The sequence below is a fragment of the Sorex fumeus genome, unplaced genomic scaffold (assembly GCF_029834395.1).
Source record: "Sorex fumeus unplaced genomic scaffold, SorFum_2.1 ptg000054l, whole genome shotgun sequence".
NCBI classification, from domain to species: Eukaryota; Metazoa; Chordata; class Mammalia; order Eulipotyphla; family Soricidae; genus Sorex; species Sorex fumeus.
The window spans coordinates 37,733,244-37,756,303 of NW_026606111.1; the positions used below are offsets into that span (position 1 = coordinate 37,733,244).

General features: G+C 35.7%; 1 protein-coding gene across 1 annotated transcript in view; it reads right to left on the reverse strand.

Annotated features, from left to right (window-relative positions):
• MAN1A1 (mannosidase alpha class 1A member 1) overlaps positions 1-23,060 on the reverse strand; it is a 204,072-nt gene that overhangs the window by 22,657 nt on the left and 158,355 nt on the right. The window contains exons 7-8 of the mRNA XM_056125101.1: positions 1,975-2,098; positions 689-782 (exon numbers count right to left, since the gene is read on the reverse strand). Of these exons, the coding sequence (XP_055981076.1) occupies positions 689-782; positions 1,975-2,098 (218 nt within the window). The remainder of the gene's footprint in view (positions 1-688; positions 783-1,974; positions 2,099-23,060) is intronic.

Here is a 23,060-nt window from a genome sequence, read left to right on the forward strand (position 1 = left end):
CCCGGCATCCCATATAGTCCCCTGAGCACAGAGAAATTCCTGAGTGCAGAGCCGTGAGTGGCCTCTGAGCACAGTTGTAGCCACTTAAATGCTAACATACTCATATTACACATTTCCACTTCTGATTAAGAGCTTTAAATGTGCTATTCTAGCCTTACGCAGGAAAAATTAAATTTTCTCAGTTGGGTATGAGCCCAAAATAAAAAAAAATAAAGGTATCTATTGGCATCAGATCCTTATCTGTTTAGACTGTAATTAAGTAGAAAAATACCCTGTTCGCTCTTCAATGCCCAAAGTAAAGAGATTCAGGCTTCTCTACATCTCAAAGACAAGCACACAGAAAATATTCTTACATACAATGATCTAGCTACTCTGTGAAAAACCCTGAGAGTCACCAGCACAAAGGGAACAGTTTCCTTTGTAGCCACTTAAATGCTAACATACTCATATTACACATTTCCACTTCTGATTAAGAGCTTTAAATGTGCTATTCTAGCCTTACGCAGGAAAAATTAAATTTTCTTAGTTTTCTAAAAACACAGTTTCTTACAACAACCAATGTCCCATTTGAACTTCTAAAAACATTTTCTGCAAGTGCATCTGTACTCTTTTCTGCTCTTTTTCTCTGCTGCTAGAAGCAGTGCTGGGTAGCATCAAGTATTTAGACAATGCTAATCTTGTGACTTACATTGACCCCACTGTCCACTACTGGGGTTCAGATAGTTAGGATAAAGGCCTTCTGGTTTTTCCAGACTGTTCAGTACTTTTCGAATATTCATTACCTATAACATAAAACAAAATGTTACCATCAACCTCCAAAAAACCCATCGCTGCTATCAGTCTTTACTCTTTCTTGATTATGTTTATTCATGTTAGAGCAAAGGCTAATTTAGAGAACGCCTTATTGGAACACAGTTGCCTTTGGGGTTGAGAACACACAGGAGAAAACAAGTAAACTCCTGAGACTGATAAATGTAGGACGTGAATATAAAAAAACAATCCTAGGTCTGAATGCCAGGATTTTCTAATATTTAGGAGTTGGAGGAAGAGGATCAAATAGATTGAGAAAGAATAAGTACAAAAGGAAGCAAAACCTACGAAGCATGATGTCTCTGCAGCCAAGACATAGAACATCTCATGGAGCAAGAAATGTGTCATTAGTTAAGAGGACAAGGAAGATGTGATAAGAATAATGCCAGATCTGTTAACATGCCATCCACTGATCACTATGACTCAAATGTGTTCAAGCCCAACTGGAACCTGCTCAAGAGAGTGGAGGTGAGACGGAGAAGACAAGAGTGACAATTCTTTCAAGGCGTTTTGCTGTAAGGGAAGCCAATAGGAAAGCAAAGGGCTGAGTTGTGGGTAGAATACACAACTGTTAATATAGGTGTAGGTCTGTTTCCGTAAAATCAATAATCAATTCAATGGGTTATTTGTTTTTATACACTTTTGAATTTTAAAAAGTTTTTCACATATTTGATTCAAAGTCCATACAATGCTGTATAGGTTTTTATTATTTCTTTGTAAAAACTGATCTTTGGGCTGCATCTGGTGTCCTCAGGGTATACTTCTGGGTCCGTGCTTACATATTTCTGGTGAAGTTTGGGGGACCATTTGTGGTTTTGGGGATCAAACTTAGGTTAGGTGCATGCAATGTGAGCACTTTACTGACTGAACTCTAGCCAAACACTGTAGTGTTTTAGATAATGCAAATAAAGAGAAAAAGTAATCTGTTTGAGGTGCAGAGAAACAAATATTTAACCCAGGGCTTTCATACTGAGAATGGTGCCATGAAAAATCTGTGGGTTTATAGTTAGGTGAAATGAAATGCTGCAGGTAACAAAACTCATACAGAACCATACTAAACTTGATCGTAAACTTTTCCACACTGATATTACTATGTCTCTTGGGAGAGAGCACTGTTTCTCACAAGGCCTGCTCTGCAAATCAGTGTATCCTACAGATTCTCACCTTTTCAGCAAAGACAGGGTTTCCTGATAAGTGGCTCAAGTGCATAAACTCCAGATGTAGTGTTCCAAATTCTGCCAAAATACTACTACCTCCTGAAGCCCAGGGCCAGTTTCTTCCAATCCCACTAAAGAAGAGAAGAGATCAGAGTTATAGATCATACTATTTCTACCACCCCACTCTTCTAAATAGCTACAACCAAAAGAGATAGCTTTTAAATAATGGCATCTCAACTAAAGTCCACCTCAGATATTTAATAATATTCAGCACAGCTTGTTTTGTCTGGTATTAAAGATTATTTTAGGTTCTCATTCCAATCTCAATATGAAAAATCATCATTTCCTTTAGTCAGAAAGAAGTTGTTACTATCTTGCTGGTGGTGAACAAATATTTAAGAAGGTTCAAGTTTTTTTTTTTTTTTTTTTTTTTTTTTTACATTTATAGACCTATTTTATTCGTTTTAATTTAAATGTAAATTGCAGTCACTGAGAAGTGTTTTCACAATTTTTGAAAGAACGATTTTTTTCTTTAAGGTATCAGGAATCAAACCCAGACTTCATGAATGAAAACCTGCACTTTATCATTGCGCCACATCACCAGTCCTATTTTTCACAACTTTGATTGTATGCTCTATTTAATGGAAAGGCAGTAAAAAAATGATATTGGATTTGTCTCCAAATACTACATAATAGTATTTGTATGTATATATATATATATATAAACACATGTATGCAAATATATCAATATATATGTGTACATATACATATGTATGTATATTTAAGCCTAGACACTGTTAGGCTACAGATCAGCAAAGTTATTCTATTAACGACCTGTGAGTAAATATTTTAGACTTTGTGGGCTACATGTGATCTCTACCAATAATATATGTCACCCAGGCTGTTGTTTTATTTACTTTTTTAAAGAATTTTCTAAAGCAAAACCATTCTTAACGATGCCAACAAAGCAAGCAAGAGGATTCAACCCTTGTTCTATAAACCTAGCATCATTCTACTATTTTTCTTATATTTATATATTGTTTTATTTTTTTATTTTTTTTTTTTATATATTTTTTTTTTTTATTAGTGAAAAACCATGAGGTACAGTTATAGGCTTACAAATTTTGTGCTTGGGTTTCAGTTATACAATGATCAAGTCCCCATACCTCCACCAGTGCCCGTCATCCATCCCCATGGGTCCCAGCATCCCCCCCCTCATCCCCCCCCCCCCCCGTCCCATCCTGCCTCTGTGGCAGGGTATTCCCCCTTGTTCTCTCTCTCTTCTTTTGGGTACTGTGTTTTGCAAGAGAGGCTTTGAGTGGCAATCATGTTTGGTCTATCGACTACTTTTAGCATGCTTCTCCCACCCTGGGAGGGCCCTCACAACACCCTTCATTTGGTAATCTCTTCTCTATCTGAGCTTCCTTTTCACCTAGAGCCTGTGGCTGGCCTTCCATTCATGGGGCAAAATTCCTGGTACTAATCTCAGCCATTCCTGTGTGTCACTCTCACTTTTTGTTGCTTTATGTTCCCCAGATGAATGCAATCTTTCTGTGTCTATCCCGCTCTTTCTGACTCATTTCGCTTAACATGATACTTTCCATGTAGTACCACTTGTATGTAAATTTCATAACTTCATCTTTTCTAACAGCTACATAGTACTCCATTGTGTAAATGTACCAAAGTTTCTTTAACCAGTCATCTGTTCTTGGGCACTCAGGTTTTTTCCAGATTCTGGCTATTGTAAAGAGTGCTGCAATGAACAAACAATTGCAGATGTCACTTTGACTATACCTTTTTGCCTCTCTGGGATATATTCCCAGGAGTGCTATAGCTGGGTCAAATGGCAGATCAAATTCTAATTTTTTGAGAGTCGTCCATACTGTTTTCCAAAAGGGTTGGACCAGCCGGCATTCCCACCAGCAGTGAAGGAGGGTCCCTTTCTCGCCACATCCGCGCCAGCACCGGTTGCTTTTGTTCTTGTGGATGTGGGCCAGTCTCTGTGGTGTGAAATGATATCTCATTGTGGTTTTGATCTGCATCTCTCTGATGATTAGTGATGTAGAGCATTTTCTCATGTGCCTTTTTGCCATTCGAATAGCTAAAGCAATTCTTGGGAAAAAGAAAATGGGAGGAATCAACCTCCCTAACTTCAAACTCTACTACAAGGCAGTAATAATTAAAACAGCATGGTACTGGAACAAAAGCAGAGCTGCAGACCAATGGAACAGAGTTGAATATACTGACATTTCCTCCCAAACATATAATCATCTAATTTTTGATAAGGGGGCAAGAAAAGTGAAATGGAGCAGGGAAAGCCTCTTCAACAAACTGTGCTGGCAAAATTGGACGGCTACATGCAAAAAAGTGGGCTCAGATCTCTGCCTAACACCATGCACAAAAGTAAGATCAAAATGGATTTATGACCTCAACATCAGACCAGAATCCATAATGTTTATTGAAGACAAAGTCGGCAAAATTCTCCATGATATTGAAGCTAATGGTATCTTCAAAGATGTCACGCCACTGGCTGAGCAAGTGAAAACAGAGATAGACAAATGGGACTATCTTAAACTAAGAAGCTTCTGCACCTCCAAAGAAACAGTGACCAAAATACAAAGACAGCCTACAGAATGGGAAAGGATATTCACCAAGTACACATCCGACAAGGGGTTGATATCAAGGATATACAAGGTACTGGTTAAACTCCACAAGAAGAAATCACCCAACCCCATCAAAAAATGGGGTGAGGAAATGAACAGAAACTTTCGCAAAGAAGAAATTCGAATGGCAAAAAGAAGGTTCAAGTTTTATATAGAAATGTAAAGTTATTCCAAGTCTAATATAAGCATAACTATTGGAAAACCTCCACTGTGCCCCCAAATCCACATAAAAAACCTTCAATACTTTAATGTCAGCTTACGAATCCATGAATTTTTGTAGGTGTTCACATTAATTTTTTTTCTTGCATGTAAGGTAAATTTCAAACATTCACTGGTTATATACCCATTTCATCTCTCTCCAACCCTCGATTTATTAGACTTAATTTTTATGCTTCTCCTTACAATATTTTGCTAATTTTCTAAGTATATTTTCTACGGCACTCACTCATTTCCTGACCTATCAAGTATTTCAACAAAATTATGCAATCCAAATCTGAAAAGGGCTAAGAGCATGAGCTTAAATATTATTGCCTCATGGTTCATCTTGGGAAATGCTTTTATAAAAGAATTAGTCTTAAACACACAAACACTTATAAAGTAGCTCTTGTGACATAGTCATACCCTTGGGTATAGTTTATTTCTTGAGAGCCACTTAAAGTGTCAAGACATATGTGATAATTTAAAAAAAAAAGTCAAGATTTCTCCTGACTATAAATCCCATTGCAGAAAGCTGAAAACCACATTCTGGTTTTGGTTCAGATGCAAATTTACTGCAATCCTACTGTTTGCCAGAGACTATAACTGATATTTACAATGAATGAAAAAAAATCACTGTTCTTTATAGACTTGAACATGTAATGGGAGGAGAAAGACCTGAGCATAAATGATTCCAAGTGAATAGGGCAAATGCTAACAACAGTGTGTGAAGAGTTCTCCAAGCACTTAAGAACAGAACAGAATAACATGGTAGGGTGACCCATAACTTCTCCAGGAAGGAGACTACTGATTATTATTACTTTTCAATTGTTTTTCTTCTTGTTATCACAGGAGCCACACCTGGCACACACACATGGTGTGGGGGTCGTGCCTTGCTGGTATTTGAACCTAGGAGGAGCTTACATATACAAGTCATTTATTCTACCACTTGATCACACCCCCAGTATACTTAGCTTACTCTTGAAGGATAAATAAGAAATAGAGAGGAGAGAAAGGGGGAATATAGAATGGCAGAGAGCAGGAGAGTTATACAGGAAGTGATGCAGGTACTGAGAGGAGGTTTGAGGGGGTGCGCAAGAAAGTGAAAAGAGAGAAAAGTTAAAGGTAGACAGTTAAGTTGGGCCCAGGTTGGGAGGTGTGTGGACTACTCACTGTCTCTCTTGCTTCTTCCTTAGATTTTTTTTAACACAACTTAGAGTAAACCCTTCCATTTTTATCCTTTTTCCCCCCCTGCTGCTTAGCTGGATGCTGTAGCAATTTTGAAATTTTGGAAATTCCGGATTGGCCTCAATTTTATTCCGTTTCTTTTTCAAACAAATTTTAGATTTGTTCCCAGACACAGATTTATAGTAATCTAAATTGAAAAGTGAACAAAAGTGGGACATCTAAAAATTATATATTCTTTTATTTGAGAGAAGTGTCTTATATTCATTAAATTCTGGGAATGTGAGTCGGTTTTTATTTTCATGGTTGGCTTAGATAAAGAGACTATCCAACCATCCAAACAGAATAAACAGCTACTTTCAAATTTTATTAACATACAGCAAATGTAGAGTAATTGTTCTTCGGTTTGTTGTCATGACATATTAGTTTCTTTTTCTAACCTTTCCATCACTGACCAAAGTCAATAAGTCTATTAAGCAAAAATACAAGTTTCCACGATCTAGAGAAGCTATTAAACACAGAGTCACAACATGAAACAAAGCTTCAACAAGATGAATTCATCCTGAAAAAGGAAGATGATAGGGGGTCGAAGAAGCTCACTTTAATCTTTGGAGACTGGTTCTTTCCAGTTCAGGGCATTGGCAGGTATGGTGACATCCTCAGTACTATATGCAGTACACAGACACTAACCTAAAGTTCAAATTACTTTTGTATTCATGCATTAGTTCCCTACTATTAATCAAGAAAAAAAAACAGAAACATTGAAATATGCATTTTTATATAAAAGAATTTAGAATCAAAAGGAGTTACCCATAGACCTTCTTTCCTTCTTTGTACACATTCAGATCAAAATAAATATGGCACAGTTTTCTAACAATTATCTAGGGACATGTTGGCTGCATGCAAGGCAAACGCCCTACCACTGTGCTATCACTCCAGCCCTTACTGGGCTGGAGACGTTACTGGGCCTGCTCGAGCAAATCGATGAACAACGGGAGGGCCTTTACCTTTTTTTTTACCTATCTAGGGACAATGAACATTAAAAGCACTAGCAAAGGATTAGTCATGTACTATTTGTCTCTAATTTCTATGTGCACTCATTCAAATTAAGTCTTGGTTACATGTAGGTGATATCTAAGACTTTTTTGGGCTGGAGAGATAGCACAGTGGATAGGGCTTTTGCCTTGCACATGGCCAACCCGGATTTGATTCCTCCATCCCTCTTGGAGAGCCTGGCAAGCTGCTGAAGAGTATCCTGCCTGCAGAGCAGAGTCTGGCAAGCTCCCTGTAGCGTATTTGATATGCCAAAAACAGTAATAACAAGTCTCACAATGGAGATGTTACTGGTACCCACTCGAGCAAATGGATGAACAATGGGAGGACAGTGCTACAGTGGTATAGTGCTACCACTGATGGTATTTGGGGTCTACTACTGATGTGATGCTCAGGGAGTGACGTGATGACTAGGGATCCAACACAGGGTTCCACATGCAGCACGTACTTCAGCACTCTGAGCCATCATGTTACCTCTTTAAGATACTTTTTTTTTCTGGTCTTTTTTTTGAAGGCTAAGCTTTCTAGACTCATGACCAAAACAAATCTCATCTGAGCTGTGAGATTTTAAAAGGTCTTTAACTTCATTATTCCTGTTTCATTACGACAAGGGCAGTGTTAATGCCCTTCATGTTATCTCTATTTTGTAAGCATTAATAATGCTTTGGAAAATAATTTAAAGGCAAAATAACAGTTTGGGTTCAAAAACTGTTAGTTTTATAAGGCAGGCATAATATAAGTATTCCCAAATATGCTATAATGACTGCATTTTAAACCAAAATGATGCCTCAGCATATGGAAATGCAGACACAAAAAAGGCAATTTAAATGATTTGGGGAACTGCCAAGTGTTTGCTTCAAACAAACCTGCAATAGAATTTCAAAATTTTGTATCAGGTTCAATTTCATTTTTTTCAATCCCTTTTATTTTTATTTTTAAAATTATTTTAGCTTTTGGGACAAACACATTGGTGCTCAAGACTTAACTCCCAGGGGCTGGAGCGATAGCACAGCAGGTAGGGTGTTTGCCTTGCACGCGGCCGACCCGGGTTCAATTCCCAGCATCCCATATGGTCCCCTGAGTACCCCCAGGGGTAATTCCTGAGCGCAGGGCCAGGAGTAACCCTTGTGCATCGCTGGGTGTGACCCAAAAAGCAAAAAATAAATAAAAAAGAAAAAAAAAAGACTTAACTCCCAGTTCTGTGATTAGGGGATCACTTCTGGTGGGCTCAAGGGACCAAATGTGGTGCCACAAACAGACGCTTGGCCATCCATGTGCCAGGCAAGTACCCTACCCTCTGTGTTATCATTCCAGCTCCAGTGCTAACAATTTAGAGTGAAACATTATTTAATGTATGCATTATAAAGTAAAAGTAAAATGCTCTATCTATAAAGGTATTTTTTGAAAATAAAACATCATGATCATGAATAAGTGATTTTGATATCTATAATGAAAAATATGTCTTTAAAAACTGAATTGCTATTATTCTTTTGAAAATGTGAAATACTAACATGTATAGCTTTTTAGAAGCTATAATTTGAATGTGTTTATTAGCAACTAGGTAATATACTAGGGCTAGAGCGATAGCACAGTGGTAGGGCGTTTGCCTTGTATGTGGTTGACCCTGCCGACCTGGGTTCGATTCCTCTGCCCCTCTCGGAGAGCCTGGCAAGCTACTGAGAGTATCTCACCCGCACAGCAAAGCGTGGCACACTACCTGTGACATATTAGATATGCCAAACACAGTAACAACAAGTCTCACAATGGAGATGTTACTGGGCCCACTTAAGCAGGAGGGCAGTGACAGTGACAGGTAATATACTGCTACACTTACATACAAGGTCTAATTATTTACTGACCTCAGAAGCAATAGATACCTATGCCTTTTTTTCTTTTTTTTCTTTCCTTCTTCTGAGAATGGTTAATAGCACTCAAGAAAGAAACTATTATATACTAATGATACTCTTCTCCTTAGGTTTGAAACCCATGGGAAAGCAGCTTACTGTTTGTAAGGAATCACGTAGCTTGAAAGCTCTTTGTATTAATGGTGGATTCCTATAGAACAATCTTAAATCGATGTACCTAAAGTTATGTTCTAGTGACTACCCAGATATAATATGGAACATTAACAAATACATTTGGCTACTTAATCCCTAATTACAGAACAACCAAAACAATTTTAAAAAGTCTTCAGGTGAGTATATAACTAAGGCATGGATAGTTATAAAATCTTGATTACTTCAGACTTTCAATTTACTCTTCTGGAATGCTTGCTACTGTATGCAAAATGGGAAAATGGACCAATACAGAGCTTCTGTAAGGTTTCTCGGTAGAAGAAGTTCTGATTGACTGATCGTAAAAAAGTTTTCTTCAAGTTTATAATAGAATATAGGTTACTTTGAAGGACTACATAGTTAATAAGTTATCCATATTTTGTATATTATGCCAAACTTGTATACTATGAAAATGGAGGACAATGCAACATTTAATTAAAAAGAGTCGATAACGTTTTGAATTATTCTTTTTGAATTTTAGCATGAATTGTGCTAAGTAATTATGAAGTCCATGAATGGCTTTTTAAAATTATATTCCCAAAGCTAACAATTTCAAAATCAAGAAATGTTGGCTTTGTTTATTACAGTCCTTCTTTCTAAAATGGCTCTCACAGAAATGATTTTTTAAAGCTTATAATTTAAGACTACAGTAAAATTGGACAAGTAATTCTAGGCACTGACATTCTAAGACTAGTCAAAATTTTATAGTTACTGTCAAATTTCTAACTCATCCATAGAAATTTAATTGGGAGAGGTACTCTACTAAGGGCTATCTGACCTGGATCAGTTGACTAATAAAGGGTATCAAAATTTGATGGAATTAATCCACAATCAGAGATTATACGTCTTGAACAATAGCATGGGTGTGAAATATCCTAATATATCACACAATTTTTTTAACAAAAAGGTGAAAATAATGTTGAAAAATTATCCATATCTTGCTTCATGTTATAGTAGTCTGAAACTGACTCATGTTAGTTTGTTCTTACCCTCAGTGCTATCATCCTTATACATGACAATCTTGGAGAGACTGGGTATTACAAAAAGCAATACAGTGAAAAAGTTCTCTAATTCTATATACAACCTGCACTGAGACAATAAGATGCCAAAATTCAGTTTTCCAGTTGCTCTTTGGGTATGATCTCCTTTCAGATCACTATCAACACACCACAAATAAATAGTTTCTGCCCTGTTCTGGGCAAATTGGGAGAGTCTATCTTTACTTATTATTTTTAATTAATTTTAATTTTTTTATTTTATAAAGTAGTTCACAATATTTGATTACATTTAATATTTGAACACCAATCCCACCACCATTACAACTTCCCATCACCATATTTCAGATATTTCCATCCTGAACCCCAGCCCCTGCCCCAAAGCAGAATTGAAATGATTTTTTATTGTTTGTTACGCAAAACCTCTGAAAATACTACAAAAAAGTTTACTTAGAGGTAAGAGTGTGAACATTGTTGTATTTCAACCCAGGAGCCTATCTTTAATTGTAGGAACATCTCTAAAAAGGCTGGCAGCATGAATGAGAGAGTGCTTTTAGGATGTGAGGGCATATACAACCAGAAAAAAAGGAATCATAATCTACATGCTGTTTTAACATGCATCACTTTTTCATGGATATTTCCCCTATAAGTTCTTATTGGTGAGTTTAGTGTTACTGAAACTAACTTAATATTTATTTAATCTTTTTCTATTAAAATAATTGGGCAGAGCGATAGCACACTGGGTAGGGCATTTCCCTTGCACACAGTCAACCCAGGTTCGATTACTCAGTCCCTCTCGGAGAGTCCGGCAAGTTACTGGACAGAGCCTGGCAAGCTTCCCATGGCATATTTGATATGCGAAAAACAGTAACAACAAGTCTCACAATGGAGACGTTAGTGGTGCATGCTCGAGCAAATCGATGAACAATGGGAAGGCAGTGCTACAGTGGATTAAAATAATTTACTGATATGTCTAGTTCTTTTTTGAGTTAACATTGTCACACAAAAATATTTACATGAATTTCAGCTGGGAGATATTTGGAACTGTGATTAGAACGTTAGACATTGACTGTTTATTAGCTCTTTATCTTTTTCCTGTGGTCTACTGCATTTCCACCACATCTGGAAGCCTCTAAAATCCTTATTATCCCAAACCCACTTGCTGTAAGTCATCACATAAAATCTTTTAAAACAGGAGAGGGGAGCTATAGACAAGCATCTATATTCAAATATATTTTTATATAGTTTTACAATTCTGTTGTAGGACAATTTTATGACAATTTTAGGAATAATTCATTAATTTAATTATCATTTTAGAAGTAATAATACACTAATATTAATTTTTCACATAATCTCTAACTTTGATTTAAGATGTGATTTTTCTATTATGGTAATGGTTTTTTACACATAACACCATGCCAAGATATTACATAAGATTCAAAACGAGAGTAAAATTTATTAGTTTATTCATTTCTTTGTCATTCTATATGTTTTTTATAAATTTATTAAATCACCATGAGATAGTTACAAGCGTTCATGTTTGTGTTACAATCACACAATGATCAAACACCCATCCCTCCACCAGTGCACATTCCCCACCACCAATATCCCTGGTATACTTCCCCTTTTCCATCCTCCCCCTGCCTCCAGGTCAGACAATACTCCCCATACTCTCTCTCTACTTATGGGCATTATGAAAGAGCCCACAGAATGAAAAAGAATATTTGGGGCTGGAGAGATAGCAAAGCGGGTAGGGCGTTTGCCTTGCACACGGCTGACCGGGGTTCGATTCCCAGCGTCCCATATGGTCCCCCGAGCACCGCCAGGAGTGACTCCTGAGTGCAGAGCCAGGAGTAACCCCTGTGTATCACTGGGTGTGACCAAAAAAGTGAAAAAAAAAAAAGAATATTTACCCAATACATCTGATAAGGGATCAATATCCAGGATATACAAGACACTAGCAGAACTGTACAAGAAAAAACCTCCAACCCCATCAAAAATGGGGAGAAAAAATGATCAGAAGTTCCCTCAAAAAAGAAATATAAATGGCCAAAAGGCACATGAAAAAATGCTCCACATTGCTAGCCATCAGGGAGATGCAAATCAAAAGAACAATGAGATATCATTCAATATGTTTAAGGCTCAGCAATGGATAAAACTAAATGATATCAGCACAGATCCAGACTTTTGTTCTTCCAAATTCTGTTGTATAGTATCTTCCTATAACCAGAATGGCCAGATTTGCTCACTTCAAGATACTAACGTCATCAGGGACACAGAGTCTGCTTGATTTACTTGTGTAATTTTATGGTCTAGGGCCATATTGGAAACAGAGGTGTTCAACATAAGCTTCATCTAATAAAAATTTTAATTAAAAACTTGCCATTGGATCATATTCATAATTTTATCTAAATAACATAATCCTATGTTTAGTGCACGATACACATGTACATTTATGACCAATTTAAGTACTATAACGACCCTTTCAGACTAATCATTTAGTTTGCTATCACAAAGTTGAAACAGTCTAGCAATGTAATTTCTAAGAGTTGCGCTATGGTGAAATGAGGAAAGTAAGGGTAGTGTGATAAATATTGATAAAGGGTGAAGTTTCATACTATCTAAATTATTGTCTTAGTAACAAAACCCAGACAGATTAGAAACTATGAGATATTACCTTACATCTGTTAGAATGGTTATAATTGAGAAGACAGACAAGAGATAATAATAATAGATGCTGGGAAATACATGGTGAAATGGCAACGTACATATTATAATTTGTTAGTGAAAATGTAAGTTGATCCATATTCTATAGAAAAAATTTCTAAAGGCATCTCAAAAAGTTGGAAACAACAAAAATAGGTTTCTGTAAGATATGTACACTCCCCTATTATCACAGCACTATTCACAATAGCCAACAAGTGGAAGCAAATCCATATTTTCATCAACAGATGAGTGAATAAGATGTATACAGGCACAACTGGCATTATTGGACCTGTATGCTAAGTGAGATAAATCAGAGAAAGATAAGTATCATATGATACAACTTACTTATATGTGGAAACAAAAAGTAAAATTGTAACATCAATCAGAAAAATGTTGCTATGAAGACACAGTGGACCAGAAAATAAGACCAGTTACTTAAGAATACAGTCTTTTAACCAGAAGTAAATATGTTTTTGAAACTTAAAGTACAGTATTATGGATGCAGATAATAATACTGTACACTAATTATGTAATGTGATATCACTATAATAACAATAGTGTCACAATATATAACTATATCAAAATAACATGGCACTCAACTAACTAAACATAATTTCAAATTTAGTAATGAAATGTATAAAACACGATAGTTTTAAATCTAAATATGCATGTTTCACAAAAACAAATCACAAATCATCCAGTTATTCGTCGATTGCCTCGAGCAGGCCCCAGTAACGTCTCCTTCATCCTAGCCCTGAGATTATATTCAAGGCTCTTTAGGAGAGTGAGACCCATCATTGTTACTGGTATTTGGCATATTGGGTAGGCCACGGGGAGTTTGCCAGACTCTGCCGTGTGGGCAGGCTACATTCGGTAGCCTGCCAGTTAGTCCAAAGTAGGAATGAGATGTTAACAATGCATGTTTATATGATAAAAATCTTATCTTTTTTGAGTGAAATAAGGTAGGTTTTCAATATTACTTTTTAATATAACAAAACACTGGAAACCTATGGCTAGTCTTTTAACAATTAGGGAAATTTTACTTGATTCAGAAAAGTTATGTCTGGCACCACTGATCTTAAGATGCCACTGAAACCACTGAGCAATTACTGTTGGAAAGAATAACTCACTATCAGTTATGCCAAAGCTAATGTTGGTTTTTGGAAGAAGTTCTGAGATATAAAGAGGATAATATTAAAGGATTTTGTTCAACAGGTTAAAAACAAGTGCACAGGGGGTATATTTTGCCAAATGCAGCAATTGAAGTTGAGTCAATCAGTCACTCACAATTTACTGAATGTTTTCTATGTGTCAGGTACTGTGCAAGGCTACTATCAAACACTGTGGGAAATACACCAAGACTTTAAATGCTCATGATGACTTCTGAAATTCTAGACAACTGGCACATAATTGGATCACCGCAACTTAGTGGAAGTTTTGTTCAGATTCTTGAGTCACATCTGGTAGTGTTCAGGGGCTACTGATGGTTCTGTGCTCAGAAATCACTTTTGGTGGTGCTCAAGGCTAACTTGTGGTGCTAGGGATCAACTTGAGGTTGACTGAGGACAAAGAAGGGGACTCAATATCTGTTTTTTGAGGGGGGTGTCACACCTGGCCATGCACAGGGGTTACTCCTGGTTCTGTACTCAGGTATTACTCCTGCGGTGCTCGGGGACCATATGGGATGCTGGAAATCGAACCCAGGTCGGCCCCATGTAAGGCAAACACCCTACCCGCTGTGCTATTGCTCCAGCCCCGGGCCTCAATATCTGTACCATCTTTCTGGCCCCAAAGATTTTATTATTATTATTTTTACTATTTGTGCTTCTTTCATTTTTTGGCTTTTGGGTCACACTCAGTAATGCTCAGAGGTTACTCCTGGCTCTGCACTCAGGAATTACTCCTGGTGGTGCTTGGGAATCATATAGGATACTAGGGATCAAACCTGGTTTGGCTTCATGCAAGGCAAATGCCCTACCCATTGTATTATCGCTCCAGGAACCCCTCACCCTAGTTTTTAAAAAATCATTTCTGTTCTTCCAGAAACAGTTTTTCATAGAGGTCTTCAATAGAGTAATTAAGAGGGTCTAAATAAATTTTTATAAAGGTTAGTCATATGACAGACCCAAGAAGCACATGGATATTTATTTTATTAACAAGTTCAGCTAACTTTCATTGTTGATTTTTTCTAGATATTAAACTACTTGAGAGTAACTCTGAAAAATTCATTTCATTTTTTTTCACCATACTACAGAGGGGAAAGTTATTATATTATTCGATATTTGAGCCAAACTCTGCAATAATCAAGGCTTACTCCTTGCTCTGCACTCAAGAATTACTCCTGGCAGTGCTCAGGGGACCATATGTGATGCTAGGAATTGAACTTGGGTTGGCTGTAAACGTGGCAAGCACCCTACCTGCTTGTACTATCTTTCTATCCCCACAATTATTATTTTAGAAGCAAGATCAGTAAAATTAATGCTAAATAAAGGAAGGCATGGTGGGAAAAGATGGTCAAATGCTTCAAATTCTATTCAAATTCCCAAATGATGAAAGGCAAGAAAGTGCAAGAAAATAGATGATGTCTAGTTAACACAATAAATAGTGTGCTCTTTTAAGCTCCTTCATGGAAATTAGTTTTTTTTCTTAACATTTGAAGTAAATCCAGTCAGTCAAAAACAACAAAACCCACCAAAAAACTAGACAGTTAATTAACCATCTTATTTAAAAAAAACGGTAGCTTTTTCTTTTGAATTCTTATGTAAGAAGGATCACACAAACAGAACTGTGTGCATGACTTATGGTAAGAAGAAACAGATTCAGGGTTTACGCTGAACAGATGCTATAGAATAAAACTACCAAGCTAGTTCATTCTCATTTTCCAGCCTTCTGCCTACAACTTATGGTTTAGATGCTGGTGAAAACTGTGTTATGAAACAGATTGGCAACTAAAGTTCTAAAAACATAAAGATTAGAAAAAATCATGACAAAAGAAAGAATGAAAAGGACAATGGAGAATAAAGAATAAAGGCAAAGAATAAACTGTTGAGGAAAACTTAACAACAAAGACAGATTTATTTCTCAATAGAAAATTCACAACAGAACTTTGAAATCTCTGTCTGCTCTGTTTGAGTCCCCAGTGAAATCCTTATGGAAAACACAGTCAGCGCTAATGTGTCATCTGTGTATATATAATTAGCTTTAAGATGCTTGTGACATCTTTATATGCAGAAGCCTCATCTTCATAACTGTAAGATAATACTAAATGCAGAGATACAACTGTTTCTTTTACCACTATCTCCTCAACTAGACATAAAGTAGTGGTGTCATAATTTGATGATAGTTACATTTAAATCATACACACAGGCTTCATTTATGTGTTATATCTGGCAACAAATCTATCTGCTTCATTAAACCAAATTCCTTTTTTCTATAAGATTAAGGGAGTGCTAAGTAAGCTTTACTACCCACAATTAAAATATTTTATGTATTGACAATTTATGTTTTCCTTTAATTTATAGGCTTACATGTATTTAGTAAGATTATTTATATTATATGAAAATGCTAAAATGAAAAGCAACTAAGGTCTAACAACTTTTAGAAAGTACAAATAATAAAATGGCTAACTTATGTGGCTCAACCTTGAACAGCTTTATAATGTTGATATTCAAGACTTAAAAAAGTTTCAGACTAATAGGTGGCTCAAAAAGCTGGAGTGAATGACTTGCATATAAAAGGCCTATGTTTAATTCCCAGCCCTACCTGGTCCTGCATGCCACAAGGAGTGACATCAAGCAATGAGCCAGGAGTGGTCCCAAAGCACAATACAGGGTGGGCCAAGAAAATGGGAAAAAGCAAAACAAAACAAACAAGCAAGTCCAAACTGAAAAAGAGTTTCAAAGTATAAAGTAAATAGCTGGTGATATTTTAAAAGTAAAACTTCCAACTCTTAAAAGGAATTTTCAAATTTTAAGTGTTGACAGAGATATTAGCTGAAACTTTTAAAGATATAACTTTATATATATATATATATAGCTCCGTATAACACAAAAGTAAAAACATCATTAAAGTGTATTGGAGACCATACAACAGTTCTCTTATCTTTAAGAAAATACTCGAAGGAGTACTGACACGTTATAGCTTATCATAATTTAGTTTGTTAGAATTCATTATAAAATGCTAAAATAAAAATAAAAATAACATGTTGTAATTAGAAATAATAACTTAATGAGATTAATACCCAAGAATAGCTGAGATCAGCACCAGGAGGATTACTCCATAACTTAGAGGCCAGCCGGGTATCCTAGAGGAAAGGGCAGTTCAGATAGAGAAGGGAGCACCAAATAAAGGATGTTTGGAGGATCCTCCCAGGAGGGGAGATGCATGTCGAAAGTAGACTATGGACTGAACATGTTTGCCACTCAATGCCTCTTTTGCAGACCACAACACCCAAAAGGAGAGAGAGAACACAGGGGATTGCCCTGCCACAGAGACAGGGGGGATGGGGGGATGGGGGTGGGAGGGATATTATCCATGGTGGTGGAAAATGGGCACTGGTGGAGGGATGGGTATCTGATCATTGTATAATTGAAACCAGAGCACAAAAAATTGTAAATTTACAACTTTAAAATAAAATAAAATAAAGGGAAAAAAAAAGAAATAATAACTTAGGAAAACATAAAGAAGAAAATAGTTCCTTTAAAGGAGTTTGGGCTTTACCTAGCATTAATTCATAATTATGAGGAAAAATGATTTAATCATTTAATCCTTCCTTTTTTAATATAAAGAACAATGTATTTAATTTCAGGTTATTTTTTATGTAGCTTTTCTGAGTTTATTAAAACATTATGAAAATAATATGCATATAGAAAAAAGAAATATAGGGGTGGTTATGACTGGAGCTGAATCTTACTCAGATTCCACATCTTATTAATATTCAGGGTAGTTACAGCAGCAATTTACTAAAAATCATCAAAATGTCCTATTTTATGGGCATAGACACATTTCAAAATACAAATGAAAGCATACTATAGATTAATATTATGTTTCACACAAAATAAAGTCTTGGTGTTGTACTCTTAGATGTATTTTATTCTAGTGTCTAGATAACAATAACTTAATCATTTTACTTTTACGTTTTGATGTCATTTATTTTGTTGCACATGTATGAGAAAGCTTCCAGGATAAAACCCTAAAGTAAAATTTTCAGGAAAATAATGTATTTAAAATGTAATATACATCAATAATAAACAAACACTGTTGTAAAGATATGCTCCAAAACAGATTACCTCTATGTATGCATGAGAATGTTCCAGATTCTAACTCTGGCCTTTTATATACTTTTACATCTTGGCCAATCTGCTAAATAAAAAATACCATCAAGCTAGTTTAGTCTGAACTTCTTAAATTGTAAGTTTCTGATAGTCAATGGAATGCACACCTTTTTTTTTTCTGAGATTTATAAATTTATGGTTGTCTCATTTATATACTGGTGTTACTGCTTCTTCAACTTCTATTAAAGTACTCTATAATTTTGTGAAAAAAATCTAATGCATACTTATTGTAATGAGTAAAACAACATAGAAGTGAATGGAGTAAAAGTTAACATTATATCCTACCTAAATTGTAATTTATCTTACACGTCCCACTTCTCTTTCAAAGTAACCAATGTTACAAACATGGTTACAAGTATTTGTATAGCTATTGAATTTAGTATTCAAAAGTTAATATCTTTCTACAGTTTTTTTCTTTTCTTGATCTTGATCTTACTGCAAACTTTCTTAATTTATTTCCCATAAAGATTTAGTAATTTCATTAATATTTCATTAATATTCATTAATATTTCTCCATAAGAGAGAATAAAAGTTCCATTTGAATAATAGCAAAGAATGTTTTTATACAAAACTGACAATAAAGCAGCTAAAGGTAGAGAATGGGTCAAATAGTTTTAGACATTGTTTATGCACTTAGAGAATTTCCAGGTTGACCTTGGACAACTCTCTTAAACTCACTAAGACAGCTATCTCCTGACCTTCAAAAACAAAGTAACACCTGCACAACCCACCACTTAATGTTTTGAGGGATCAGACAGAATAACATATATGAAAGTGCTTTGAAACTATAGAGAGTTAGCCCTGAAAAGTATTTTTATCTTTTGCATTAAGCAACTGACATTTAGCTAACTAAAAGAAATCTGTTTTTGGATTTTACTCCACAATTTTAGAGATGTCTACTCAATAAAAATAAATCCACCAAATGTTCACTTGGAGATAGAAATTATAACAAAAGTAATAATGAAACAAAGTAAGGCATTCCCAGATTTAAAAATGTAACAAATTGCTACTGTTAACAGCCAACTTTCTTAAAGCAATTTAATTGCTGTACAACTATCAAATATGCAACACATTAAGAAAGCTCTTACATATCTCACAAGTCTAGAAAAAAGTACTTAAAAATATTTTGGTAGTAAGAGATAACTGAACATACCAATGACTTATTATATGAGTTAACCAGGAAGAGGATGAAGATCTTTTTTTGGTTTTTTACCCTACCTCTCCACCTCACCAAAAGTAAAATAATATTAGTTTGATTTGGACCGATGTAGTAAATTCTTTATCTGTAGGGTGGGTGGTAAAAAATAATCAATTACAAGTCCTTATTGAATCATCATTTTCAAAAGCCATCTACTCATAAATATCCATATGCACAGTGAATTAACAAAAAGCTTATTCTCTAAAATTATCTGCTAAAAGGGACTTTATTACACATTCCAAGAATTATTTCTGAAAGTCTACCATTAAAATCTTTGTTAGGTCCGAACTTGTCAATTGTGCCAACTACTTTACTGTATGCAATAAGTGATATTTCTGAAGGACTAAAGTTTACAGAGAGACTGACACAATAACTGGAACCTGGGTTCAACCTCAGGCAACCCATGTGATCATCCAATTCCTGCCAGGAGTGAACTCAGTGCACAGAGCAAGGAGTAAGCCCTAAACACTGTCAGGTGTGGCCCTCTGTAACCGCCCCCTCCCTTCCTCCACTCCCCAATTTACAGAACTTTTAATTTCAGTTGGTGCTGTTACTTTATTTTTACTAGTACCCTTCATCTCATCAAAAAATACCACATTAACTTCACTCGCACATTAGCATAGGAAATTCTTCACCATGAATAGCCTTCCGGTTTGACATACAGGAAAATTCTCCAAAAATATTAACTAGAAAATGATACAATACTTTGGCAGAGTTAGAAAGTAGGGAGATGGTTCAGCTCCCTTTATATCCAAGATCCTCCTATTTCCAGTTCAGTATTTTTTTTTTTCCTTCACTGCCCTAGACAGGATCTATTTAGTATCCTTTGATTATTATTCAAAAATAAGTTGTGATGATGGTCACATAGCTTTGTGAATGTATTAAAAGCCAGTGAATTACATATCTTGAATGGGTAACTTGTATGGTATGTAAATTATCTCTTAATAAATCAGTTTTGATTTAGAGACATAGTATTTAGAGCCAGAGAGTTTGTACAGGGTAAGTTAAAGTATTGGCATTACATCCTGTTTACCCTGTTTTAATCCCCAGCACCACATATGTACCATATATTGTACCAAGCACTGCCAAGGGTCACTCCTGAGTACGGATGCAGGAGTATCTCCTGATCACAGGCTGGTATGGCCCCAATCCTTCTTGCCACAAATAAAAAGAATTAAAGAATAAAATAGAGAAAGAAGGGAATATAAAACTAATTGTAAGTGTCTTCTGAACAAAATTATTTGCCAAGATCTAGTATTTTTCCATGTATTTTCCTAATAATTATATTAAGTAAAAGAAGAAAGATATTAATTCCGCTATTTTTATGTTTTAACCATATTACAATGGTTACTCTTGTTAATATAAAATATAATACAGATGGTGCTGGAGAGACAGTACAGTAAGGCTATGCCTTGCACGTGGCCAACCCAGTTTTGATCCCTGGCATCTCATAAGGACTCCCAGCACTGGCAGAGTACTTCCTGATAGCTGAGCTAGGAGTGACCTTTGAGCATTTCCAGGTGCGTCCCCCCGCCAAACAAAACAAAACAAAGGATATAATATGGAGACAGTTTATAAAAAAAGGGAAAAATCAAGAGTATTTTTCCTTTATAAAAATCCAAATGCAATAATGTTGGGGAGTGGTATAGCTATATATACAAACCACAGACTGAATAACATTGAAAACAACATCCACAAAAAATTATGTTCATTAAAAAAATTTTAAAAAATTAAAAAGTTACATCCACAAAAATTATGTCATAAAAAATTGATAAACAACCATTATAGATCATGTAAGAGAGTCTTTAATAATTCAGAAAATCCTTAATTTAATATTTAAAACAGATCCAAGTTACATCCACCAACTTTATAATGTGCCTGTCAAGATGGTAGGTGGCAATGGATGGGGTTATGAGGGGCAGAAGGGAACAAGTGGTCACTGGTGGAGGGAAGTTCATACTGGTGGTGCAAATGGTGCTAGAGCATTATATGCCTAAAACTCAACTATCAATGACATTAAATCAGTTCTTTAAATTAAAATATCTAAATAAAACAGTTACTTAGCATAGAATAGAACTTCCTAAAATTAAAGTTAAGTGATTTAAAGGGAAGCATATAATCTTATGTTGCATAGGTGTAATTGAAAGTCTGACAATCCTTTAGCAGGAATCTTACTTTGTAAAATGTAGAAAAAGTGCTAACAAACTAATCTAGAAGAAATTTGCGTTTTGAAATAATCACAGTTTGTGTGTGGGGAGGAGGGGAAGGGTTAGGTCACTTGCAGTAGTGTTCAGGTGTTACTCTTGGCTCTGTGCTCAGTGATTACTTCTTGGAGGAGCTTAGGAGACCATATATGGTGCTGGAGACCAAGCTGAGGTTGGCTGTATGAAAGTCAAGTACCTTAACATCTGTGCTCTCTCCTGCCCAACAATTATAATTTTATCCTCAAGTATAAGTTCTTATACTACAAACTATAAATACATGGCTTGTACATTAGACTACTATTTATACAAGTATAAAACTTGAAAAGGGCTTGGCTACCTAACAATAAGACAAAGGTTAAAAAATTATGCTCATTACTCTTTACAATAGCCAGAAACTGGAAGAAACCTGAATGCCCAAGAACAGATGACTGGTTAAAGAAACTTTGGTACATCTACACAATGGAGTACTATGTAGCTCTTAGAAAAGATGAAGTCATGAAATTTACATACAAGTGGTACAATATGGAAAGTATCATGCTAAGCGAAATGAGTCAGAAAGAGAGGGATAGACATAGAAAGATTGCATTCATCTGGGGGATATAAAGTAACAAAGTATGAGATTAATACCCAAGAATAGCTGAGATCAGCACCAGGAGGATTACTCCATAACTTAGAGGCCAGCCGGGTATCCTAGAGGAAAGGGCAGTTCAGATAGAGAAGGGAGCACCAAATAAAGGATGTTTGGAGGATCCTCCCAGGAGGGGAGATGCATGTCGAAAGTAGACTATGGACTGAACATGTTTGCCACTCAATGCCTCTTTTGCAGACCACAACACCCAAACGGAGAGAGAGAACACAGGGGATTGCTCTGCCACAGAGACAGGGGGGATGGGGGGATGGGGGTGGGAGGGATAGTATCCATGGTGGTGGAAAATGGGCACTGGTGGAGGGATGGGTATCTGATCATTGTATAATTGAAACCAGAGCACAAAAAATTGTAAATTTACAACTTTAAAAAAAAATAAAATAAAGGGAAAAAAAATAAAAATAAAAAATAAAAAAATAAAAAAAATTAAAAAAAAAAGATATAATTTCTAGTTTCCATGACCTAAAGAAGACAAGACCCACAACGTGGAGTAAAAAAAAAAAATTATGCTCATTAAAAAATTAATAATAGTCATAGATCATGTAAGAGAGCCTTCAGTAATTCAGAAAATCCTTAATTTAATATTTTAAAAATTTTAAAATGAACACTGGCTTACAATATAGGTTTCAAGCATAAAAAAACTATATAATCAACATCTGCATTAAGTTTACCACTAAAAACTGAATTTCATCCTTCAACCACACAAGTGAGTGCTTTTAGCATTCACCCATCCTTCTCATCCCTGCCCCAGCTGATAACCACTAATATGGCTTTCTAAAGGTTTATTTTTGCTTTATTTTATCCATGAACCCTTTTCCTTTAGATACCACATATAAGTGAGCTTTAGAAAAGTGAAGAACC